This window comes from Myotis daubentonii, chromosome 3 (assembly GCF_963259705.1).
Source record: "Myotis daubentonii chromosome 3, mMyoDau2.1, whole genome shotgun sequence".
Taxonomy (NCBI): domain Eukaryota; kingdom Metazoa; phylum Chordata; class Mammalia; order Chiroptera; family Vespertilionidae; genus Myotis; species Myotis daubentonii.
In genome coordinates, this window is record NC_081842.1 from 103,716,917 (window position 1) to 103,744,694 (window position 27,778).

At 37.7% G+C, this 27,778-nt stretch overlaps 1 protein-coding gene across 9 annotated transcripts in view; it reads left to right on the forward strand.

Annotated features, from left to right (window-relative positions):
* Positions 1-27,778, forward strand: part of USP25 (ubiquitin specific peptidase 25) — a 181,669-nt gene that overhangs the window by 34,818 nt on the left and 119,073 nt on the right. For 8 of the 9 annotated variants that reach the window (XM_059688108.1, XM_059688111.1, XM_059688109.1 and 5 more), the window contains 2 exons: positions 2,062-2,206; positions 23,321-23,444. In XM_059688108.1, the coding sequence (XP_059544091.1) occupies positions 2,062-2,206; positions 23,321-23,444 (269 nt within the window). Of the gene's footprint in view, positions 1-2,061; positions 2,207-23,320; positions 23,445-27,778 lie in introns of those variants that run through there. The other variant, XM_059688117.1, reaches the window with a different exon arrangement.

The following is a 27,778-nucleotide window of genomic DNA, read 5'->3' on the forward strand; positions in this document are numbered from 1 at the left end:
GGGCTTTGCTGCTGCCCTTTCTGTCCTGTAATCTATTCTCAACAAAAAGTAGAGCGGTCCTTTAAATGTAAGCCATACCATGTTATTTCGGTCCAAATCACTCCACTGGCTTCCTGTTACACTTTGTGTGTGGGGGAAAGTTCCTAAGGCCTGCGCAGCTTGTGTCCTCTGGTTTTCTGTTATAAAGATAACTTCATTATTAACATTTGGATTTCTTAATGTTGTTTAAATTAGCTGCCATAGAACTATTGTTACATGTATTAAGTGTACAGAGAATATAGAGATAAAACTGAGCAAGTCATTCTTTTGTTGTTTTAGAAATTCTCAGTTTCCTAGCATCTACTTTTTTTCTAAATTAACTGTAGAAAAAAGTTGTGTCTAGGTATGCTTTTGACGAGAATTACATAAACTTTATTAGTATGTATAAGTTGGGTGGGATCATCATCTTATCATTGAGCATTTCTGTCTAGGACAGCAGTTCTCAACCTGTGGGTCACGACCCCTTTGGGGGGCGAACGACCCTTTCACAGCGGTTGCCTAAGACCATGGGAAAATCTATACTAATAAAAGAGAAAAATGGTAATTGGCGTACGACGATACCCTTTTCATTGGCTAATCAGGGCTATATGCAAATTAAATGCCAACTAAGATTGGCAGTTAACTGCCAACAAGATGGTGGTTAATTTGCATATGTAGGCACAATGCAGGGAGGCGAAAGGGAAAGCAAGAAGAAGCCCCCTGCCACTGACAGTGATCGGAAACCCAAGGAGGAGCTAAGAGCTGGGGGGCAGGGCAAAGGCGGCCCTGGGGCCGCCTTTGCCCTGCCCCCCAGCCATGATCGGAGAATCAGGTGCCTTTTCCGCCCTGGCCAGTGATAGCAGGAAGTAGGGGTGGAGCCAGCGATGGGCGCTGGGCACGGTCGAAGCTGGCAGTCCCAGGAGCTAGGGGTCCCTTGCCTGGGCCTAAAGCGAAGCCCACGATCGCGGGGCCGCTGCAGCTGTGGGTCCCTGCTGCCTGGGCCGGACGCCTCAGCCAGAGGCTTCCTGCAGGGGCAGGGGCGGAGCCCGCGCGATCGTGGCACCCCCCGCTGCCACTGCAGGTCCCCGCTGCCCGGGCCGTACGCCTAGGCCAGAGGCGTCAGGCCTGGGTAAGGGGCCGATCCTGCGATTGGAGGGTGATGGGGGTCAATGCCTGAGGGCTTCCCAGTATGTGAGAGGGGGCAGGCTGGGCTGAGGGACACTCCCCCCCCACCCCCCGACACCCAGTGCACGAATTTCGTGCACCGGGCCCCTAGTACATATATAATTACATATTGTTTTTGTGATTAATCACTATGCTTTAATTATGTTCAATTTGTAACAATGAAAATACATCCTGCATATCAGATATTTACATTACGATTCATAACAGTAGCAAAATTACAGTTATGAAGTAGCAATGAAAATAATTTTATGGTTGGGGGTCACTACAACATGAGGAACTATATTAAAGGGTCGCGGCATTAGGAAGGTTGAGAATCACTGGTCTAGGAGTTCTGAGTGTCTCTTCATACTATCAAGCTGCAGAATGTTTTACTATTTTCTTTCTACAAGCCTTTGACATTTGCTTAAGTTTGCCTCTAGGCATGGATTCAGCATCCATATTAAAGGGAACATCTTTTATTGTCCTTGTTTACAGAAGTACTGTTATAAATACTCATTTTTTACACTTTAATATAGCAAGCTCCAGAAAACATTTTTTAGTTTGTTCATTGGTTTAGAAGTATAAGTTTGTGATTGATTTTTGTTAAGCAGATATGAAAGTAATGGAAAAATAAGAAATTGGTTATATAATTGATTTTTAGATTGTATTAGTAGTTTTAATTAATAGAAACAGGAATTACTACTGATATAGTATACTTTGTTTACAATGAATTTAGGGTACAAAATTAGAATCAACAATTTCAAATCTGAAAACAATTTTTGCTATTAAGTATTAGTTGTTATGAAGAGAATTACATAAACCATGAGGATGTATAGAAATAGTTCAAAATATTTGATATTTTGTTCTTGATATTTGAAGGACAGTAATGGAAACTTGGAATTGGCAGTGGCTTTCCTGACGGCAAAGAATGCCAAGCCCCCTCAGCAGGAAGAGACAGCTTACTACCAAACCGCGCTTCCCAGCAGCGACCGGTACATCAGTGTGGGGAGCCAGGCGGACGCAAGTGAGTTTACTTCTCCTTCTTAATATTTAATATGATGTAATGAAAAATTCCCGTGGGAATATATTCATTTGTTTAAGCAGAGGTGAAGGAAAATAAAAGAGCTACTTCATCAGCATTATATATTTTTTTCCAGTTTAGGAGTTAAAGATTGTACTTAAGTTATTTATCTTTTCATTGAGCATTTCACATAGTAATTATTGTTTAAAATAGGGAGTAGCTACAGGTGTTACTCATTAAAGAAACAAACTTTTCTAGAATTTTAAGTGGGAACAGTCATTTCTTTTATGGAATTTAAGTGTTGTGGCGGCCTCAATATTATTTTTGAAGGTAAAATATTATTTTTGATTACTGATAGGTTTACCATTTAATAGACTTTCATTTACCTCAACCCCTGCCCTTCCCCAAAATAAAGCTTTTGGGAGAAGATTTATTACCATGTAATAAAATAAATAAACACATATATGAACACACAGACACAGATACACATATACATAGAAAATTTTGCATGGGATACTAAGTTTTCTTCAGCGTATCAATATGTTTATATAACAGTGAATTTTAAAAAATATGAACATTTACCCCCTATAAAATGTAGGTATTTATTTTTATGCATTCTGGACCTGAGCAGTTTGATTATTAACTTGTATTTGAAGAGAATTTCTGATTTTGTTTATAGACTTTATTTAAATTAGACAGCAATCAGGAAGAACCCATCCACATAGATGTTTATAGCTATTGATTGGCATTAAATACTGCTTAATTCTTGTTAATAAAATATTTTCATTTCAAACTTTCAAGGTGATCTTTATATTTTTGCTTCACAAGTGATCTTAGGTTAGCCAAAGCTGGAATACTCCTACATCACACAGATAATAGGTGTGGGAGAAGTTTTATACTCATAAGACAGACTTTGCTTATGTTCAAGTTCAAAACACACTGTGTTTTGGCCTCTGTATCTCTAACTTCCTTTTCTCCTGTTGTCCTCCTCTCACTTTGTACTGTCATAATACAGAATGGCTTGAAGTTCTCAGACCCCCAGTGCTATTTAATCTCTTCGTCTTTACATTTGCTGTTCCTTCTGTCTGGAGTCCCATCTAGCCTTTACCTCTAGCTTCATTCCTTCTGGTGTAAGACTTAACTCAGGAGCTGCTGGTTCTGGCAATAAGTGCTTCTCTAGCAGCTATAGCATACTTTTGTCTTAAAGAGTACTACTGTGTTATTTTCAAATTGTTTGTGTCTTTCTTGCTTACCAAACTGGAAGCTTAACAGGGCAAGAAACCATTGATGTTCCCGGCATCATACTAGAATGTCATAGTGTCTCAAAAGTGTTAGTTGAATTATTTTTAAATATATAAAAAGCTGTTTCAAGACCAATGAAAGGGAACAAGCTTGTTGCAAGAAAAAGAGAAAAAAATAGGTGATTAAAAAAGGTGAAAAAGGAGAAGTCTATAAATAAAGAAGGAATGAGTATATGAGAATAACAACATTTATGGTTCTGAGACTTGGGGGGAAAACAAAATTAGGTAGAAAAGGGAAAAATAGAATTATTTTGATTGAAGGCAATTGCTTAAAGTGCGGGAAACAGGGAATTGACTAAACATGGTTCAGGTTTCTAGTTGAATGGATGAAAATATTTTAGAATGAGAGCTGAGAATTCTTATAGATGGTAGACTTTGTGACATGAGATATCATATATAGGTATTCAGGGGAGGTAAGATCATAATACTGTTATAAACAAAAGAAAATATCTTATTTGCTGTGAGAAAGTTAGGAAATATTCTTTAAGGCAGATGTTAACACCTGTTCAAGATTTTTGACAAAGGAATAGTGAAAATGTGGATAAAAAGAGATTTGAACAGGAGTTCTGAGGGAAAGGGCCACCTGATTTTATTTTTATTTATTTAATTTTAATGTTTTTATTTATTTTAGAGAGACAGGAAGGGAGAGGGTTAGAGAGATAGAAACATCAATGAGAGAGAAACATCACTGAGCTGCCTCCTGCATGCCCCTTGCTGGGGATTGAGCCCCAACCTGGGCATGTGCCCTGACCGGGAATAGAACCGGTGTCCTCTTGGGTCATGGGTCGATCGATGCTCAACCACTGAGCCACATGAGCTGGGCACAACCTGATTTTATAAGACATATGTCCCATTTTCTCATAATGAAAATTTGTGTGTGTGGCTCTTGAAAAATGTACACTAAATAATTTTATATTTCACTTGAAAGAAATGGTAGAGAAATGGACTTTCTGGTTTCATCTCAACTGATTTGACAGTTGTATTGAGCAAATTGCTTGCTGTTGTGGTTTCTTTATTGATAAAATGTGCTGTCCTTCTACCCAGATGTTAATTCATATTTAATCATTCAATAATTTGGGTAGTGTGTTCATAAAGTTGGTTTGAGATTAGTGAGAAGAAACTTTCTAAAATAGATGTAGTGATTGTATTAATAATAGTATCAAACTGAGGAAAGTAGCTGAGGAGGTAACAGTAATTCTTTTCCATTTAATAAACTTATGCCATATTTTATGAAGTTTTAAGAAGTATGTCTGCCTTTAGGAAATAGTCCTGATTCAATATTTAAATTCTGTAGTGTCGTAATAATTTCACATGGTTTAAAACTGAGAAAGTACGGAGATGTCATGCATTCAATAGATTCTTTAAATTATTGTGCTGTTATTGCTGAAAGAATCAAAATCTTTTGTGTATTTTAACTGGGAAAGAGTGGTAAAACATGTGGGTAGGAAAGATAATTACAAATGAAAATGTATTCGAACACTGGCCTCTATTGAAAAATCTGCGTTAAGTGCTTAAAGAATGTGTAGTGTTGAAGTGATCAAAGTGTTAGGAAGTTTTCCAGGGATTGCTCTAGATCAGTGGTTCTCAACCTTCCTAATGCCACGACCCTTTAATACAGTTCCTCATGTTGTGGTGACCCCCAACCAGAAAATTATTTTCGTTGCTACTTCATAACTGTAATTTTGCTACTGTAAACAATATATAATTAATTATATATGTGTTTTCTGATGGTTTTAGGTGGCCCCTGTGAATGGGTCGTTCGACCCCCAAAGGGGTCGTGACCCACAGGTTGAGAATCACTGTTCTAGATCAAGCATGTCAAACTCAAAGGCTAAAACAGGCCAGATAAACAAGGGTTAAGTTTATGTGGGCCGCAAAAAAACAAAAGCTTCAATTTTCATAGAAACATAGGTTTATTTTGATAGAGACATGCTGACTACAAAGGGCTGAAATAAATGAGTAATCGTTAACATAAAATAGAAGAACATTTTCATAAAAATTAATATTTTTTCTTGAACATTAACTTACCAGACACTGAATAACTACACAAATAAATAAGCGTAATGCAAATACACCTATTTTTTTTGTTCTCCAAAAGTGAAATATTTCCTGTTGTGCACACTGAACAAGTCAGTCCAAGACTATTAACATGACAATCAGCTGCTAAAATATTTGCTGCTAGTATTAGTGGAGAAAAATGGTGTGCCTTGCGCGTAAGGTGCGTAAGGGAAATGAATGCAACATGATTATAGTAATCAGTCATTAGTGAACGTTGTAGTTCATTATTAATAACTAGAGGCCCGGTGCACAAAATTTGTGCACTGGGGGGGGGGGTCCCTCAGCCTGGCCTGCACTCCCTCGCAGTCCGGGACCCCTCACTCCTTAACTCCTGCCTGCTTGCTGTTCCTTGGCGCTGCCACCGAGGCAGGAGAGGCTCCCGCCACTGCGGCTGCACTCGCCAGCCGTGAGTCCGGCTTCTGGCTGAATGGCGCTCCCCATGTGGGCGTCTGCCCCCTGGTGGTGGTCAGTGCACATCATAATGACCGGTCATTCTGGTTGTTCTGCCATAAGGGTCGCTTAGGCTTTGATTATATAGATTATATAGACTAGTAGCCCTGTGCACGAATCCCTGTGGCAGTAGCACACTGTGGGGCCTGGCCGATCAGCACCTGCTGCCCAGAGGCTCTCCACAGCCCAGAGGCCCATCTGCGCCCTGGCCTGGCCAGAGGCCCATCCACAGCCGGGTGCAGAACGCTTGCCTTCTTGCCGGGGCAATGACAGAAGTTTCTCCTCCCCCCACCCCCACCACTGCTCCATGCCTGCTGCTGAGAGGCCCTCCGCAGCTGGGGTGGAACACTTTCCTTGTCTGCCAGGCTGCTCATGCTGCCCACTCTCAGCGGCCGCCCCCCTCACCCCCCCGCCCCGGGACTGGAGGACTCTGGCGGGGCTGAGAGGACTGGACGTTGCCATCTTGTGGCTATGGGCACCACCATCTTTATGACGGAGTGATGGTTAATTTGCATACTACCCTTTTATTAGATAGGATTATGTATAACAGGATATTGTAAAAATTAAGTTACGAAATTTTTATTAAAGTGTTTCTCTTTTTAAATTTTATTTTATTGTTTAAAGTATTATAGATGTCTCCTTTTTTCCCCCATTGACCTTCCCCCGGCCTACCCTACCCCCCGGCACATGCCCTCACTCCACCCCCACAGTGTCTTGGGTCCATTGGTTATGCTTATATGCATGCATAGAAGTCCTTCGATTGATCTCTTACCTCCCCCCACGCAATCTTCCCTAGCCTTCCTGCTGTATTTTGACAGTCTGTTTGATGCTTCTCTATCTTTCTATCTTTTTTGTTCATAGGGTTATAATGTTCTTTATTATCCATAAATGAGTGAGATCATGTGGTATTTTTCTTTCACTGACTGGCTTATTTCACTTAGCATAATGCTCTTCAATTCCATCCATGCTGCTGCAAATGGTAAGAATTCCTTCTTTTTTATAGCAGCGTAGTATTCCATTGTGTAGATGTACCACAGTTTTTTAATTCACTCATCTGCTGATGGGCATTTAGGCTGTTTCCAAATCTTAGCTATTGTAAATTGTGCTGCTAGAACATAGGTGTGCATATATCCTTTCTGATTGGTGTTTCTGTTTTCTTGGGATATATTCCTAGAAGTGGTATTCCTGGGTCAAATGGGAGTTCCATTTTTAAATTTTTGAGGAAGTGCCATACTGTTTTCCACAATGGCTGCACCAGTCTGCATTCCCACCAAGAGTGAAGAAGGGTTCCTTTTTCTCCACACCCTCTCCAGCACTTGTCATTTGTTGATTTGTTGATGATAGCCATTCTGACAGGTGTGAGGTAGTACCTCATAGTTGTTTTGATTTGCATCTCTCCGATGATGAGTGACTTTGAGCATGTTTTCATGGGTCTCTTGGCATTATGAATGTCCTTTTTCAAAAAGTGTCTATTTAGGTCCTTTGCCCATTTTTTGATTGGATTGTTTATCTTCCTTTTGTTAAGTTGTATGAGTTCCCTGTAAATGTTGGAGATTAAACCTTTATTAGACATATCATTGGCAAATATGTTCTCCCATGCAGTGGGTTTTCTTGTTGTTTTGTTGATGGTTTCTTTTGCTGTGCAGAAGCTTTTTTTTTTATATAGTCCCATTTGTTTATTTTCCCTTTAGTTTCCATTGCCCTAGGAGCTGTGTCAGTGAAGAAATTCCTTCGGCATATATCTGAGATTTGCTACCTGTGGATTCCTCTAATAATCTTATGGTTTCCTGTCTTACGTTTAAGTCCTTTATCCATTTTGAGTTTATTTTTGTGTATGGTGTAAGTTGGTGGTCTAGTTTCATTTTTTTGCATGTGTCTGACCAAATTTCCCAGCACCATTTATTGAAGAGGCTGTCTTGACTCCATTGTATGTTCTTGCCTCCTTGGTCAAATATTAATTGAGCATAGTCGTTTGGGTAGATTTCTGGGTTCTCTATTTTATTCCATTTGTCTATATGTCTGTTCTTGTGCCAGTACCAGGCAGTTTTGAGAACAGTGGCTTTGTAATACAGCTTGATATCTGGTATTGAGATCCCTCCTACTTCGTTATTCTTTCTCAGGATCGCAGCAGCTATTCAGGGTTGTTGTTTTTTTGTTCCCGATGACCTTTTGGAGCGTTCTCTCTAGATCTGTGAAATATGCTGTTGGTATTTTAGTGGGGAGTGCATTGAATCTATAGATTGCTTTGGGTAGTATGGACATTTTGATGATGTTGATTCTACCAATCCATGAACACAGTATGTTCTTTCATCTGTTTATGTCTTCCTCTACCTCTTTTTTCAATGTCCTGTAGTTTTCTGGGTAGAGGTCTTTTACCTCCTTGGTTAAGTTTATTCCTAGGTATCTTAATTTTTTGGTGCAATGGTAAATGAGATTGTTTTTTTAATTTCTCTTTCTGTAAGTTCATTGTTGGCGTATAAAAATGCCATAGATTGATTTCTTGGTGTTAATTTTGTATCCTGCTACATTTCCAAATTCATTTATTAGGTCTATTAATTTTTTGATGGAGTCTTTAGGGTTTTCTAAGTACAGTATCATGTCATCTACAAATAATGACAATTTTACTTCTTTTTTTTCCAATCTGGATGCCTTTTATTTCTTCTTCTTGTCTTATCGCTTTGGCTAGCACTTCCAGTACAGTACTATGTCGAACAGGAGTGGTGAAAGTGGGCATGCCTGTCTTGTTCCTGTTCTTAAGGGAAATGGTTTTAGTTTTTGCCCATTGAGTATGATGTTGGCTATAGGTTTTTCATATAAGGCTTCTATTATGTTGAGGTATGATCCCTCTATTCCCACTTTGCTGAGTGTTTTTAACAGAAAAGGCTGTTGGACTTTGTCAAATGCCTTTTCTGCATCAATCGATATGATTATGTGAGTTTTGTCTCTCAGTGTTTTTATGTGATGTATCACATTTATTGATTTGCAGATATTGTACCAGCCTTGCATTCCTGGAATAAATCCCACTTGGTCATGGTGTATGATCTTTCTAATGTAATGCTGGATCCGATTTTCTAGAATTTTGTTGAGGATTTTAGCATCTATGTTCATCGGGGTATTGGCCTGTAATTCTCTTTCTTTGTGGTGTCTTTATCTGGTTTTGGGATTAGGGTAATGCTGACTCCATAGAAAGAGCTTGGAAGTGTGCCTTCCTCTTGAAATTTTTGGAATAGTCTGAGAAGGATTGGCTTTAGTTCTTCTTTGAATGTTCGGTAAAACTCCCCTGTGAAGCCATCTGGTCCAGGGCTTTTGTTTGCTGGAAGCTTTTTGATTACTGTTCAGTTTCATCAGTAGTTATTGGCTTACTCAGGTTTTTTCATTCTTCCTGGTCGAGTTTTGGAAGCTTGTGTTTTTCTAGGAATGTGTCCCATTTCATCGAGGTTGTCCAGTTTATTCGAGTAGAGTTGTTCGTAGTATTTTTTGACAATCCTTTGTATATCAGTAGGGTCAGTTGTTACCTCACCTCTTTCATTTCTGATTTTGTTTATTTGGGTCCTCTCTCTTTGTTTCTTGGTGGTCCTGGCTAGAGGTTCATCCATCTTGTTAATCCTTTCAAAGAACCAGCCTTTGGTTTCTTTGATCTTTTGAATTTTTTTTTTTTTGGTCTCTATGTTGTTTATTTCTGTTCTGATCTTTATTATTTCCTTCCTTCTGGATACTGTGGGCTTTTCTTGTTGCTTTGTTTCTAACTCTTTGAGTTGTAGTGTTAGATCATTTATTGCCAGTTTTTCTTGTTTTTTGAGGTAGGCCTGTAGAGCTATGAACTTCCCTCTCAGGACTGCTTTCATTGTGTCCCATAGATTTTGGATTGTTGTGTTTTCATTGTCATTTGTTTCCAGGATGCTTTTTATTTCCTCTTTTATCTCTTTGGTAACCCAGTCATTGCTTAATAGCATGCTATTTAGCCTCCAACTGTTTGATTTTTTCCCCCAATGTTTTTATTGTACTTGATTGCTAATTTTATGCCATTGTGATCTCAGAAAATTCTTGTTACGATTTCTATTCTCCTGAATTTGAAGAGATTTTGCCTGTGTCCTAATGTATGGTCTATCTTTGAAAATGTCCCATGTGCACTGGAGAAGAATCTATATTCTGTAGCTTTGGGGTGAAATATTCTGAAGATGTCAATTAAGTCCATCTGTTCTAGTGAGTCATTTAGGATTGCTGTTTCTTTGCTGATTTTTTGTTTAGAGGTTTTATCCAGTGGTGTTAGTGGGGTATTAAAGTCCCCTACTATGACTGTATTGCTCTCAATCTCTCCCTTGATATCCTCCAGATGTTTTTTTTTTTTTAATGTATTTGGGTGCTCCTGTATTGTGTGAGTGTTTACCAGAGTTATGTCTTCTTGTTGGATTGCTACCTTTAGTATTATGAAATGCCCTTCCTATCTCTTTTTATGTCCTTCACTTTGAGGTTTAATTTGTCATATATAAGTATTGCTACCCCAGCTTTTTTTCATTTCCATTCATTTGAAAAACCTTTTTCCAGTCCTTCACCATCAGTCCGTGTGATTTTTTTTTTCTGAGATGCGTTTCCTATAAACAGCAGGTATATGGTTCATGTTTTCTTATTCACTGAGCCACCCTATGTCTTTTGATTGGGGCATTTATTCTATTTATGTTTAAAGTTATTATTGATAGGTACTTGTTTGTCGCCATTTTTATTCTTTATGCCTGTGTTCCTTCTTTGCTTCCTATTCTTTTTACAGCAGACTCTTTAGCATTTCTTGCATTGCTGGTTTGGTTGTAATAAACTCCCTTAGTTCTTTTTTGTCTGTGAAGCTCCTGATTTCACCCTCAATTTTAAATGATAACCTTGCTGGATTGAGTATTCTTGGATTCAGTCCCTTGCTTTGCATGACTTTGTAAACGTCCTTCTATTCCCTTCTGGCCTGATGTTTTTCTGTTGAGAAATCAGTTGCTAGTCTGATGGGGGATCTTTTGTAGCTAACTTTCTGTCTCTCTCTGGCCGCTTTTAAGATCCTTACTTTGTCATTGGTATTTGCCAATTTAATTATAATGTGCCTTGCTGTTGGTCTTTTGGGGTTCATTTTGATTGGGATTCTGAGCTTCTTGGACTTGTGTGAGTTTTTTCTTCCCTATATCAGGGAAGTTTTCTGTTACTATTTCTTCAAACAATTTTTCTAGTCCTTATTCAGTTTTCTCTCCTTCTGGGACCCCTATTATGCAGATGTTGTTTCGTTTTGTGTTGTCCCAAAGTTCCCTTCCAGCCGTGGGCAAACTATGGCCCGCGGGCCAGATCCGGTCCGTTTGAAATGAATAAAACTATTGAAAAAAAAAGACCGTACCCTTTTATGTAATGATGTTTACTTTGAATTTATATTAGTTCACACAAACACTCCATCCATGCTTTTGTTCCGGCCCTCCGGTCCAGTTTAAGAACCCATTGTGGCCCTCAAGTCAAAAAGTTTGCCCACCCCTGCCTTAGACTCTTCTCCTGTTTTTTATGTTTTTTTTCCTAAATGCTGCTCTGCTTGTGTATTTTTTCCTACCTTGTCTTCTATCTCATTAGTGTGGTCCTCCAATTCTTCTAGTCTACTGTTGATGCTTTCTATTGAGTTCTTTATTTCAGTGATCTCATTTTTCAATTCTTCTTGGTGGTTCTTCATTTCCTCTTGATTCTTACACATATTGTTGGATTTGTCTTCCAACCTTTTCAGTGACCTTGTGACCATTTCTCTGATATATTGCTTGCCTCCATTTTGTTTACTTCTTTTTCTGGTGATGCCTCCTTTTAGTTCGTATGCGGGTTGTTTCTTTGTCTCCCCATGATCTCTCCTCTCCGGGTGTCTGGTTTGTGTAGCTCTCTCTCTCCTGTGTTGACTTAAAGGCACAAAATACAACACAACAAGGCACAACACTGAAGGCACTGGACACAAATGTATTCACAATACTAATAACCCCAAATAAAGGTGACCACCAGAGAAAAGAGAATTAGGGGATGAAATTTTTTTTAAAAAAAAAAGTGCAAAAATTATATTGAGAAAAGGAAAAAAAAGTAAGAGAGAAAATAAAGAGAATAAAAAAGAAAGGGAAAAAAACTTCATATGGGGAGAAAACTCTAATAGAACAACAACTAATCCAAAAAAAATGCAAACAACTAACACCCAGATATGAATGCAATCTACAAAGAACAACTAATAACAAGTGAGGAGAGTTAAAACAGAAGCAAAAAGAAGAGAAACAATCACAGAAACAAACAAATAAAAATACCAGTATAATCAACAAACAACAATAGGACAGAGAGAACGAAGGGCAAAACAAAATAAAACAAAAAACATAAAAAACAAACAAAAATAAGGGAAGAGAAAAAAATTTGATAGTTAAGAAAGAGAACAGAGAAGTGTTTATGGACTTGGAGCAGGGGATCAGAAATTAGATATATAAGTAGGGTGAATTTTTTAACGGGGTAAATAGAAGGAATAGGGAAAATCTAAAGCAGGAATAAGGTAAGAGAAATGGGACAAGAAAAGGGGGAAGTGAGGAAGAGAGTGTTGGCATAAAGGTAAAGTTAAGATAGAGTCAAATGATGCTAAAGGAAAAATGAAAATAGAATGTAGAACACTAATTCCAAAATAAAATAAAGAGAAAATAAAATGAAACTTTAAAAAGTAAAATAATTGTAGTAATAATACTGATTAAAAATAAAAATATAATTAAAAAGGTAAAATCAAGTGAGAAAAAAAGAAAATATGTTTAGTTTCTTGAGTAAAAGATAAAAAAAAACGTGCAGTAGTGAAGGTCATTCCCTTGCTCTACTGTTCTGTTTGGCATGCCTGTTTCCTGTCATGTAGTCTGGACACTATTGAAGTTCCCTGCGTTCCACTGTTCCTCTGTGTCATATGCCACAGTCCTGTTTCCAAGCAGGCGGTATTTCTTTGTTTCTCAGCCTTGCCTATAGTTGTATTTATACAGGAGTTAATTTGGGGAGTTAACTCCTTGTTAGCAGTTTTCTGTATTGACATCTGGGGCTATAAGTCTTCTCTACCCATTATTTAGATTTTGTTTTCTCTGCTGCACTTAATACTGGTTTCAGGGAATGGACTGCCCCAGAGCTGGTTTTCTGATTGTTTCTCCCCGCTCTGATCCCCTGGTTCCACAAAAACAATTTTCCCCTTCAGTCTCTGAGATTGTTTTTAATTGGGTGATCCTATGTACTGGGCTTAGTAATCAAAAGCAAGGATTTAAAGAGAAAAAAGAGCCAGAATAAGCGTGCGAACTCGCGACTTTTTCGCCCTGGCACTGCACATGACTCTGTGCTCTTCTCTGCGCACATCTTTTTCCCCTGGCATTGCGCAGCCGGTTTACTGGTAAAGAAAGCTTCGGGCTGCCTTTTTTTGCCCAGCAAGTTATGGGTTGATTTCTAGAGTTCCCTTCTGCCAGCAGCCCTGTGGACCCCCTTCCACATTCGCGGACTACACTGGCCCCAACAGCTGTGGATTTTGTGGGGCACAGATTTCTCTGAACCTCTAGATCCCGCTGCGCGCTTTTCTCCCTCCAGTCTGGATTGCAGACCTCACCTTTCTCTGGACGAAATCTGACCTTTCCGTGAGAAGATGCAGAGCTCGTCTGCGTCTGCATATTCGCACTGCTTAAGACCCGGTGCTCGTGGATTTGCAGCTGGTCCCTGGGTGTTGTGGTTGTAGGGTCCTGGGAGGTATCCGATTCTTCCCGGTTGAAGGTACTCTCTCTTTAAGGTGCTGCGGTCTCTGCGGCAGAGCTGGTCACTCTGGGAGAGATTTCAGCAGCAGCGGAGGCTGCCCGGTCAGGGGAGCCCGGTTCACCAGTCTCCAACAGTCCGTTGGAATATAGCTGTCCCTCACTCACAAATAGACATTCCCTGTACGTCCACACACTCTCATTTCGTTCTCTCACTCACACACTATCTTGCAGCCTGCCTTCCTGTCGGCAGCCATCTTTCTCTCCCTCAAAATGTTTCTTACATACTGTTATATTACTTGGGCTGCAAAAATGCTGGTTGTGGGTTACATGTGGCCTGTGGGCCGCGAGTTTGACATGCTTGTTCTAGATATAAAAACTTGTTTGAGCATTTTTTTTTTACATTATGTGAAATATCTTGTTATTTGAAAGTAAAAGGAAACATTTCAAGGAAAGCTTGCACTCTGCATATCAAGAAATTATGAAGCAGTGTACCTGGTGTCCTTATAATGCTTTGGTAGCATTCCAGACTGTAATTTAATATTCTGTTGAATTCTGGGAAAAGCCCAAATCATTTGTAATGTTATTAGCAAGAATTTTAGGCACCTTTTTTTTTTTTAATTTCTTAGATCTCCTGTCTAGATTGGATATTGTGGATTTTCATGAGTGCCTCCCACCTCCATCTTAAATTGGAAATAAATCATGTTGGAATTTTGCAGTAGAAAATACTAATGCAAAGGGGACTAGGAAGCAATGCAAGATATTGAGATATCATAGGTGTACATAGTAGTCAGAGGAGAGATTCTCTGAAGTTTTTGTGTCAAGGCAAACATGACCATCTATTTAAGGCTGTTGCCCTGTTTGAAATTAGTCATATTCTTTCTTCATGACCATTAAATTCTTTTGAGCTTTTTAAAACAGGAAAAAAAAATATCTGCCTACCAGAATGAGATGTAAATACCACAATTGGGCTATCAAAGTATGGGTCAAAAGATAAGAGGGATTTAGGTAGGTAATTTTAACACAGAAAGTAATGCCACATACTGGCTTAAATTTTAGAGAACTTGGCTTAACACATTGGAATGAGTATTAACGTATTAAGAATGACTCTTCACAAATTTGGCATCAATGTATCCCCTCCCCCAAAGAACTTAAATAATTTGTGAGGATTGCCTAGAAAGTGAGAAAAATGTTGAGGTTCTGTCCTAGAGCCCTGGTCTTGTTTCTATTGCTTGGCCAGCCTAAAAGTGATTTAAAGCACAAGTGATAAGCAGATCCAAGTCTAGTGCTGTCATTCCTGCTGAGGGTAAGACACAACAAGCAGAGCAGGTTTCTGTTAATTGAACACTGGTATTTTCCCCATGCGCCATATTGGTCAAGTAACTGCAGATAGAAAAACAGATGCAATGAAAGTTAAATCTCTTTTTACATCAAGATTTCTAATACGTAAAACTTTTTCGGAGATTCACCAAAAATCCAGGTTAATCTTACAAATGAGATGCTACAGTTGTGTGAAATTACTTGCAACTGATTAGATGCAATTTGGTTTGCATTCTGTTAGACATGGAGTATAGGATGACTTGTATATTTTATGAATTTTCTTTAATTTCATAATTTTAGGCCAAAATGATAGTCATGGTCTTTGAACTTTTTGTTGACTAATATAGAATGTTAACTTTAATTTTTTTCACAATCCACGTTGAAAACAGTAAAATTGATGACAAAAATTATTTTCCTTATTTATCAATGCTAACATTATAATTTTAGCAGCTTTTATTAAAAACAGAACAAGACCATTTGAGCTGAACTGTAACAACTAAAATTTAAGTATAAAATTAAATAATATTAAAATTTTGTTTCTTTGTTGCACTGGACACATTTTAAATGCTCAGTGGTAGTCACATGTGACCAGTAGCTACTGTGTTGGACAGGTAATAGTGCAGATATTAGTACATTCCCATTGTCACAGAAGGTTGTGTTGGGCATCACTGTTTTAGAGAGCTGTGTTCAGTAGTGGGAAGATTGGAAAAGTAGGAACATCTTAACTGATTGAGGGCAGAGGAGAATGGGAGAGAGGAGTGGGAAACAGTTTACGTTGTTTAGGTCATCTTCCTTTTAAGGATTCCTTTAACATGATACCCTATTGTGCTATTTATCTTTTCACTTTCTAAAAAAAAAAAAAATTAGATGGATAAACCATACATCCTCAAGTCTTCTAGTTAGTTCTGCTATGAAGATGCCTTACTAATTTTTATCTATTCCAGAGTCTAGATATTGATTTTTATTTGTTTAACCAATATTTGTTGATTGCCAAGTATGTATCAGGCACTTGACTTTGTTAGGCTATTAAAAAACACAAGGAGTCTCAGTTTACATAGGGGAAAACAGACAGTAAACAATAAATAAATAATGTCAGGTAATAGTAAGTTCATGGAGAACATTAGAACAGGGTAAAGGGACAAGGGTGACTGGGATGCTGTTGTAGGTCAGGCATGGGATATGGTATTTTAGATACAGGGCCAGTCAGGGAGTGTCTCTTGGATGAGGTCACATTTCATAGAGATACCTGAGTGCAGTGAGGGAGTGAGCCTTGTGGATGTCTGGGAAAGTGCATCTCAGGCTAGGGCCTGAAGGCAAGAATGGTTTTGGCTCAGAAGATGAATAGCAAGGGCACAACCATGATTGAAGCAGAGTGACTGAGGGTGAGGATGGTAGTATTCTCATTTCCAATCTCCTGCTCACCATCCCTGTGTTCATATGTGCTTTTGTCTCTTTAAGGGCACTCCCATCCTTCTGGTGGCCCAGTGCTTTTTTTCTTTTTTACAGCTCTACTTAATTTCCCAAAATACCAATTAGTTTGCAGTTCTGTCAGCTTTCATGTGCATTTTTTCCCGTATGGTTGTCTCCTGCCCTGATACATATCCTATGTAATAAAAGCCTAATATGCAAATTGATCAAACGGCGGAATGACCGTTTGCTATGATGTGCACTGACCACCAGGGGGCAGACACTCAACGCAGGAGCTGCCCCCAGGCCAGCTAAGGTGGGTGCCAATGGGGGGGCCTCCGGATCACCCTGCCGGTCACCCTACAGATTGGCCCTGATCACTGGCCAGGCCTAGGGACCCATCCTATGTCCGAATTTTGTGCACTTGGGCCTCTAGTTCTTTTTTTTTTTTTAATATATATTTTATTGATTTTTTTACAGAGAGGAAGGGAGAGGGATAGAGAGTTAGAAACATCGATGAGAGAGAAACATCGATCAGCTGCCTCCTGCACTCCCTCTACTGGGGATGTGCCCGCAACCAAGGTACATGCCCTTGACCAGAATCGAACCTGGGACCCTTTAGTCCGCAGGCCGACGCTCTATCCACTGAGCCAAACCGGTTAGGGCAAGTTCTTAATATAACTCTTCTCAAACTCTTGTTCAGCACTTTAAATCCTAACTTTCAAAACAGAGTTCTTTCTACTAATATCACTCCCCTGCCTAGAAATTTTTGCTGGTTGTAATTATAAATTTGGCTTATTAAACAAGAAAAGTATTTTCCTTAGGTTTAGCCCTATGAAAAAAAGGAAAACAGTGGAAAAACTTTTTCTTTTAAAATAAAAATCTTTATATATGTAGTTCAACTAGATTATGGGCTAAATTGCCTTTTGTGAACTAATGTAGATGTCTAATTGCCATTGAATATACTATTTTCATTGAGAAATGAATTATGAATTTAATAATTGCATACATTTGAAGTATCATTTATTGGTAAGTCGATGACTGCTTATCTTTTGGAGGTAGCAAAGAAGTGTTTGGTAGTTAAAGTTTTACTCAAATGGTAATTCTTTGGAAAGTGAAAGATTTATTAAGGTGAATATTATGTTTTGCTGTATATATTTCTGACTTTGTGTGAAAATGTTTTAATTTGAGCAGTTTTGAAAATTGGAGATTACTGTTCATAGGCTCTTGTAATATGTGATTTTTTACAGTGTTATTCAGTTAACACTATCTTGCTTGTGCACCTGAATTGAGTTCACACTACTGGAGGGGAGGGGTAGTTAAAATAAAGTTTAGTGTTTTACCACGGCCCTCCTTTGGTACAGATAAAAATATTCATAATGCTTTGGTATTTGGAGGGAACTGTTACAAAGACTAAATTGTTATATTTACTTTTGCCAATTAGAAATAGTTTAGAGCCAAGCTTATTCCCTGTTCTTTTTTGTACGTTAGCATATAAGAAAATCACGGAGGGCTAGTTTTTTATTGTGAAATTGGTAGTTCATTACATGTTTTATGAAAGTTGTCCTACTAAATTCAGAAAAAGAAATTTAGGTTTAACCATTCAATTAAAAGAATATATTTTATTAATATCTAGTCTTACATGAGTAGATTATAACGGTCTTCTTTCAGGGTTGCCGTATTATTCTAAAATATCCTATGGAAAGAAGCAGCTTTGTTAAATAATGAAAATATAATGAAGACAATTATTGTAGTTATATTGAAACTACAAATAATAAGTAAACCTTCTTTATTGCTTAAAGGAAGATGCGCAGGTTTTCAGTTGAAGGCCAATAGTTTGTGGTCAACCAGCCTTTCTAGCATTGACGATTACTATTGCTTATTTCTTTCTTTGCTCAGACTCAGTACTTCTGACATCAGCTGTGTGAGTTTTCCCCACAGATGACCAATTCTCCAACATTAGCTGGGTGTCCTACAATTCAATTTAATTCTGAGACTGTGTACCTGAAGTTAAGATCAGATGCCACAGGTTAAGGACCCAGTCCCACAGACTGCCATCACTTTAGGAGTCATTCACAGGTTCACACACTGCTGTTTGACTTGGCTACAAATTGGGGGTTCTCACAACCTCTCCTCAAATTTGATAACTTGCTAGATTGGCTCACAGAACTCAAGGAAACATCATGTTTACTGGTTTATTATATAATAAAGGATATGATTAAAGCCTTGGTTGGCAAACTGCAGCTGGCGAGCCACATGGGGCTCTTTGGCCCCTTGAGTGTGGCTCTTCCTAAGCCTTAGGAGTACCCTAATTAAGTTAATAACAATGTACCTACCTATATAGTTTAAGTTTAAAAATTTGGCTCTCAAAAGAAATTTCAATCGTTGTACTGTTGATATTTGGCTGTTGACTAATGAGTTTGCCAACCACTGTGATAAAGGATACAGATGAACAGTCGGTGAAGAGGTACATAAGGCAAAGTCTGAAAGGGTCCAAGGCGCACAAGCTTCTGGTTTGTGGAGTTGGGGTGCTCCACCCTCCCAACATGTGGATATGCTCCCCAATCCCAAAGCCTCTGAACCCTGTATTTAGTGATTTTTCTGAGGCTTCATCAGGGAGGCTTGATTGGCTATTAACTTAATCTTCAGGCCTTCTCTCTTCCCTGAGGGTGGCCAAAGTTCCAAGCTTTTTATCTTGGCTTGGTCTTTCTGATCACCTGTGCCCATCCTGAAGCTGTACAGGAGCCCACCAAGAGTCACCTCACTGGAACAAAGATGCTCCTGTCACCCAGGAAATTCAAAGGGATTTAGGGGCTCTGTGTTAGGAACCAGGGTCAAAGACCAAATAGAATAAAAAGTTGCTTCTAAGCATCTTTTTCACATACCTTGCTCTTCTAATGGATTGTTTACTGTATATGTGGTTTTATAACACTATGCATTGGTAATTTAGAAATTAATTCCTTTCAAATATTGGAAGAATCTTTACATTATAAAACAAATTGAAATTGTTACCATCACTTGATTTCATCCTATATAATAAAAGGGTAATATGCAAATCGACCGAAAGGTGGAATGACCAGTCACTATGATGCACACTGACCACCAAGAGCAGACGCTCAATGCAGGAGCTGCCCCCTGGTGGTCAGTGTGCTCCCACAGGGGAGCACCACTCAGCCAGAAGCCAGGCTCATGGCCGGAGAGCACAGTGGTGGTGGTGGTGGGAGCCTCTCCCGCCTCCAAGGCAGTGCTAAGGATGTCTGACTGACAACTTAGGGCCGCTCCCTCAGAGGCTCCCAGACTGCAAGAGGGCGCAGGCTGGGCTGAGGGACCCCCCTGAATGCATGAATTTCATGCATTGGGCCTCTAGTCAGAAAAGATTTAACGTACTGGGAAGATATTAAGTTCAAAATGGTGGAAACAAATTTAAACAAAGTTCCAATTTTGCTTGAAAATTCCATATTAATCATTGGCAACAAATACTGTTAATTTGTTCTCTTCCAAGTGACAGACTCACTCGGTTTACTTTTGAGAAAATGTCTGTCAAATACTGAAGTCTGAATACTTATAGTCTGTAGTTTGTTGGTGTTCTTTCAAGTAAAAGTAGTGTTCCATGAAAAAGTCAGCCTTTCAGCCTGTCGCCCAGGCATTGCGTTGGTGTTTGCTCTCAGCAGCCACATGTCTGCATACACAGCATAAGTACTTCTGATTTCATCATACAGTATCAATGAACATGTAAGTCAGTGTTTCAGATTTAATAAAAATTTCCCCTTTTTATCAAGGACTTAAGAGAAACTAGACTTTTTCTTTTTGAATAGTTAGTGTGTGTAGTTGTGAGTAGTACAATGAATTGCGCACACACTTGGTTCTACTGCCTTGATTTCTGCTAAGATGCAGCAATTTTAGGCACTATTGTTTTTGCATCATTAGTGCAAATGTGACCACACTAGAATAGGAAAGTAATATGTTAGTATTGTCATGAGAATATTTTTTACTTAAGGAATCCCCTTTTCTAATAGGGTAAGGGGATCCCCAAGGATCCATGGACCACACTTGGAGAACTTCCAGTATAGAGGAGAGAACACTTGATTTAATAGTTAGAAGACTTAAATAGAAGCCTGTCTGCATTCTTTATTCTATAATGTTATACTTCATTTTTACAACCTCGGTTATCTCATTTATAAAATAGGGTTAAAAACATCTTACTTTGTTATTTGCTTTTTTGGTGTTTGAGTTACAATAGATAAATTATGAAATGCTCAATATAAGTTGTTGCTGTTTCTAATTTAGTTTTCTGCTCTAGCCATTTTGGTTTACTTCTCAGTCATGAAACAGTAAACACTCCTCATCATTTCAGAGAAATTTAAAACAGGAGTTTGATTCTTCAGAAATCACTGGAGGAACTGCAGCTCAGCCAGCTGACAGGATTCCTGACCCTTGCAGTCTGGCTAGCCAGAGAAGCTGCTCCCTCTGCCACAGTCAGGATTGTAGTGGATCAGAAGGCTGCCTCTGGGACTGCTGAGTTCAAGGACATACCTTTGTAGCTGTGGCCCAGGGAACAGGCAGCCAGGATTAGGAGGCTGCCACTGAGCTATGCCTGGACATTGGGATTCAGAGTTTGGTTGCCACTTCTCTATTGCTGACATCCCTCAACGGAAACTGGACACTGGAATGCTCTATGGAACAACCATATCTATCTGTTCAATCATATTGGAAACCACAGCCAAAAGCAGTAGGATAATGGTCTCCCCCCTCACTCTGCCTTCCAAATCTCATGTTCATGCATCCAGTTGGGAGAACCTAAATTTTACCCAGAACTTGAACCACAAGTAGATTGGGAAAATAGGTTTGTTTGTTTCAATCTTTCCAGCTTTAGTAGTTGAAGATAGCACACTTGAAGGATGAAAGAATGGAGTCTGTGGGCTAATTGATTGTATCCCCAAAACCTGTCTTTCTGCTTCTTTGTTCTTTTCAAATTATTTCCTTTACTTCCATTATTCTTTCTTTACTCACCCAAGTTATAGTCATTACTTAATGGGCAGGATTTAATGACTCATTATTTATTTAAAATATGTTTTTTATTTTAGAGAGAGAAAGGGAGAGTGAAGGATAGAAACATCAATGATGAGAGAGAATCACTGATTGACTGCCTCCTGCATGCCCCACACTAGGGATCAAGCCCACAACCCTGGCATGTGCCCTGACTGGGAATCGAACTGGTGATGTTCTGGTTCATGGGTTAATGCTTAACCACTGAGCCACTCTAGCTGGGTAATGACTCATTTTAATAGGGCATTTTATGCCCCTCTAGTCCTACCTTTTTCTTCATCATTTTTTATACTGGACTGGATGGTAACACCCAGGTAACATCCACCTACAGCTCTGATCTAGTGAACTTGGGTTTTGTAAGCCAGACTGAGGAAACCTTTAGCCTGCTGGTATATGCAGGCATATGCCATAGTTCAGTTACCCTAACTACTATAACTTGTTCCATATTTTACTTGGAATTTTTTTTTTGGCTCCTACTTAATATGTTTTTGTGAGACTTACTACTAGTATACTAAGGACATTAAAATAACCCCTTCCATAGCTAACTATTATTTCTAATATTTGTGTAAGCTACTGTTTGGAGAAAAAAAGTATGGATAACAATCAATGTAGGCTTTTAAAACTGTCAATATACATTATTTCTTTCTCATTAATTGTGGAATATTCTTCTCTAGTATCTGTATACAACCCTTTAGCCAGATGATAAAATCAGTTACCTTATTTCCAATGCCCTACCCCTTTTTGTTTGTTTCTCTCTTGTTAAATTCCAGGGTTACAGAGACAAAAAATAATTTTAACATGTCTCAAATATAAATAAAAAATGAATACAAAACTTGTTCAAAATATCAATAAGCATAATTCCAACCACGCAAAGGTAATAACAGCTATACTACTTTCTCTCACTCACCATATTGTTTTGTAATCTCCTACTTAGCAACATGCTGTGCCTCCTATCATTGTTTAAATGATAATGGGAGTATTTTTGGCATTTTGGGTTAAGGAAATTAACCAGTTTACATTGGCAAATTAGATTAAAAAGTGTTTGTTTGTTTTTCTGAAGATGATAATTATAGCCTTTTTTTGGATAAAGAATACTTATAGCTATCAAGATAATTTTCTTTTGCTAGAAAAGAAAATAGTGTCATTTATTTGTATTTTCTTGTTGTGAAATAAAATCTTTTTGTTAAATTTAAAGGACTGCATGTTTATTAAATACTTCAGAGGGTAGAGTGCTTAATATAGAAAGTAAAAGATCCTTACACTTCCTCCTCTGTTAACTGTCCTCCCCAAAATTAACCACTTTTAACAGTTTGGTACATACTTCCAGACTTTTAAAAATGTATATATATGGTCAGTTTCTTGAAACCTAATTTTAGAGAGCTCTATTATTAATTGTTATACTATGATAGATAATAGCTAGGTTGTAAGGCTGCACTGTAGTGTGTGTGCATTTGGGTTAACTTCAAAAAGCATAAATGTAGATGCTTAGTTGATTTCAATTTTTGTTGGTAAAGAAACTTATTAGCTTTTAATCAGACACTTTGTAGTAAATATTGAGATTCCTTTGCAATGAAAAATATTTATGCTCTTATTGTTTTAGGTATATCTTAGAGAAGAACATTAAATTTTGAAGTAAAGCAATTTATAATTGGTTTGCATTCTCTTCAGAGAGGCTCTTATACAGAATTAAGTTGGTGCTGACTTTGGTTTGAAAGGGTAATTGCGTATAACTCCATGATAAGAATTATCTTTCATTTTGTTTGACTTTTAATTTTGAGTAAGATAGTTTTGCTTTTCAGATGTGATTGATCTCACTGGAGATGATAAAGATGATCTTCAGAGAGCAATTGCCTTGAGTTTGGCGGAATCAAACAGGGCATTCAGGGAGACTGGAATAACTGATGAGGAGCAAGCCATTAGCAGGTAAAAACCATAATGTGTATAAAGTAGATATAAGTACTATTTATAATAGACATAATAATTGGCTTAATTTCAAGAGGCACAAAGATACACTTTGTTATTCTAAATAAACTCTTAATATACTTCAGCATTGTTTTTATATGTTATGTAACTAAAATTTTCATATTCTAGTTCCATTTGAATATGAAGCTTAGATTTTAGGATTTGAAGTGGCATTATGGGGCATATGTTTAGGTGTATAGTTTAATATTCCTTTGATTTTTCTTTTCTTCTGCTAATCTCTTTTACATTCTCCAATTTAATTTATAATTATTTATAGCTAGAGTCAGCAAACTTTTGTTTTTGTAAAGGCCTATAGTACCAGTAAATATTTTAGGCTTTGTTAGCCATATAGTTTCTGTCAAAATCACTTCACTCTGGTGGTGTAGTGCAAAAGCAGCCATAGATCATACATAATTTAGTGATTGTGTCTGTGTTTCAATAAATCTTGGTTTTATCAAAACAGGCTACCAACTGGATTTGGCTCATGGTCCATAGTTTGCCAGTCTCTCATCTATATAATATGATGGTATAAGGTTTATTTTTTGTGTTTTTTTTTGTTTGTTTTGTTTTTTGTATTTTTTTAAGGAATTGGCAAGATCCCAAGGAATGTGATAGAATGCCTCTTTTGTTTTAAATAGCTAAAACTTTTTAGTTTTAAACAATTTGATCCACCAAAGAATCAAATAAGTAAATTTGATTTTTTTTTATAACAAAACAGTGATAATTTTTTAAAAAGTATTTAAATTATCACTAACTATAATCTAAACAAGTCTTTGGAGGTGTTGGTAACTTACTGAAGAGGAAATTTATCTTTTAAGAGGCTAACTGATTTCTTAAAAAGTTCACAGCTAAGATGGGTCTTATGACTCCAGCATTCTTTGTCCCTACAACAGAGGTTGATAGCTAAATATATCAGCTTTCTCAGATAATTTCCCTTGGCATAATATCAATAGTTACTTCTTTTAAGTACTCTGAAATTACTGTATAGTAGGAGATTCTCAAAATACTATGTTTATGCTATGCACATAATTTTTCTTAGTGATACTTTTAAATGTCTTTAAATATTACTTAAGAAACTATCTTGTAAGACATTATATTAACATGGAAAGAGTTAATTAAAATTCATTATCTTTTTTAGTGTGGCTAATATAACTTATTGTCAGTAATTTTAAATGAAAACCAAAAATGCATAGGCTATCTTTAGATATTTTATTTAGGCTTATTTTGTGAAGGATTTGGAGAAATTATAAAATTAGTTTTTATCTTAAGAAAATAGTTTAAAATAATTGTCTTGAGTAATTATAAAACTTGACCGTATTTAAGCTTGGATAAGAAATGTTTAAACATGAAATACATGAGTTGTATTTCATATTTAAGGGGAATGATGATCTATTATGTGAACAAGAGGTTGTAAGATATTGGCAGTTTTATGTCACATGTTTTCTAATTTTTTTTTTAACATATAAAAAATGATTTTATCTGAAAATATCCAAATATGAACACACTAGGTATTTTCTAATTTTAAAATAATATGTACTAATTATATAGTAAAAAGTGAAAATAAAGATAGGGGATTAAGACTATTCCTAATCTGTTATTAAGTTCAATCTATATATTGTTCTAGATACTCATTCTTTTCCAAGGGAAAAAATTTCTTAAGATAATTTTTTTTGTATTATTGGTTTTTTAAATTTTAATGTACTTTTAAAATAGTAAATATTTTGTGAATATTTATATTGCGGGTAACATTACAGAGATTTGGAATAGTGTAATTTTATATAAAATATACTCTGTAGAAACAAAAAGTCATTAATTTACTGTTGCAAAGTGTAATTTTTTTCTTGGTATATATAGATTTTATAATTTACAGTTTTAAAATGTTAAATGTAAAATATGCAGTTAATAAGCATGTATATAAATCACATTGTGTCAGAAAAAAGGGAAGGTAAGAGTTCTAGCTAAACTTTTGGCAGAGATATATTTGTTCCTCTGGTTTTTTTAAGGCTAGGACTTGAGTTCAAAAGGGAAAATGATGCATTTTAATGGGAAAAAAGAAGTTATGCATAAAGGTAAATTTAACTATTTGTTCATTACCCAAGTTCAGATGACAAAATGTTGCCAAATTAAATCCTAGAATCATTTGACTATGTTTCTATTTTCATAGACATACAGGGACGGGTAAAAGTAAGTTTACAGTTGTTCGTATGGAAAATAATATAATAATTAATAAATAATACAAGATAAACTTGTATCCCATACTCACAACTGTAAACCTACTTTTGCCCCACCTTGTACCCTAATATGAGTTCACATATTTGAAATACTACGTTATTATATACAATAAGATGAGATGAAGTCTGTCTTTTTACATCTTACAATCTTGTGTTTAGTAACTCATGAATTTTATGGTATGATCTCTTAAGTTGAACAATTTTATTTTTTTTTATTTTATAAGAAATGTATGTGATATTTACATATATCAAATATGTCTAAATATATAATTATACATATCAACAATTGTGTTATATATGTCACTTATGAATCTATGCTTGCAAACAATATTAAAGTGTACTACTTAATATAATTACTTCTTACTTTAGTAAAAACTAAAGTAAGTGAAAGAAGGAACCCAAAAGAATAAGTTCAGAACACTGAAAGTCACTTTCTGACATGATGAATTTACTTGTGTGTATAAACTTGACCTTTAGTTCTAATACGCTTTAGAATGTGGGAAGAAGAAGTCTCAGGCCATTGTCTGTATGGTGGGGAGCTTATTCCCCTCATTAAATGGTTATGCCAAGGGATGACATACTCACAATAAGGGTAAAATGAGAATCATCTCCCCCTTCAAAGCCCATACAGCACTACAAAGTTAGTTGCCTTGGCTCTGAGGATGTAGGTAATTGGACTTGCCCCTGAGGAGTTGTATTATGGTTTTGAAGCTGAAATCTGTGTCACTTTAATGGTCCAGTAAATCTTAACTTGGGAATTTAGTTTTAAAATGCGTTGGATTTGTGTTGTCTATAATTCCTGGCAGAATCAAAAATACATTCTATATTTAAGAAGGTGTCTTCAACTTTAGCCTCAAAGAACCCCCTTCAGTAACTCTATAAGCACCACCAGTCAAATTTACCAAGCATACTTGGGAAAAAGTTACTGTGAGAATCAGCAAAAATTATAGGCAGCAAAAATGCACCCATTTCTTTAGACGTTGTGATTGATGGAATTATGCTTAGGTTTTATTGGGCAAAGTTGCTCAGAGTATGACACTCTTATTTATTTTTTACCATTTTTTTCTTTGTTTTTAGCATTGACACTAATACAGACATGCCCCATTTTTCCTTCATTTCCTTTCTTCTGGCCATCACCACACTGTTTCCTGTGTTCATGGGTTATGCATATACTACAGGCCCAGTGCACAAAATTTGTGCACGGGGGAGGAGGGTGTTCCTCAGCCCAGCCTGCACCCTCTCCAATCTGGGAACCCTCTCACAATCCAGTACTGCTGGCACCCAACCGCTCGCCTGCTTGCCTTCCTGATTTCCCCTAACTGCTTCTGCCTGCCAGCCTGATCACCCCCTGACCACTCCCCTGCCAGCCTGATCAGTGCCTAACAGTTCGCCTGCAGGCCCGATCGCCCCTAACTGCCCTCCCCTGCCAGCCTGGTCACGCCTAACTGCCCTCCCCTGCTGGCCCAGTTGCCCCCAACTGCCCTCTCTTGCAGGCTTGGTCTCCCCAAGTTACCCTTCCCCGTTGGCCTGATCGCTCCCAACTGCCCCCCCCCCCGCAGGCCTGGTACCCCCTAACTGCTCTCCCCTGCAGGCCTGGTTGCTCCCAACTGCCCTCTCCTATTGGCCTGGTTGCCCCCAACTTCCCTCCCTGCAGGGCTGGTCCCCCTGAACTGTTCTCCCCTGCAGGTCTGGGTCCCCCCAACTGTCCTCCCCTGCAGGCCTGGTCCCTCCTAACTGCCCTCCCTTGCAGGCCTGATCGCCCACAACTGCCCTCCCCTGCCAGCCATCTTGTGTCCACATGAGGGTGGCCATCTTGTGTGTTGGAGTGATGGTCAATTTGCATATTGCCGCTTTATTAGATAGGATGTCCTGTGGCTAAGCTTTTAAAGGAAATGCTTGAAAATATGACCTAACACATTTGAAAAAGAATTGAAATATCTTTTGGAAATGAAAATTAAAATATTAAAAAAAATACAACACAGGTTTAATAACAGATTAGAAATAGCTAGACTGGAAGATATATAAGAAGAAAGTATCTAACCTGTAACAGTCAGCTAAAAAGAT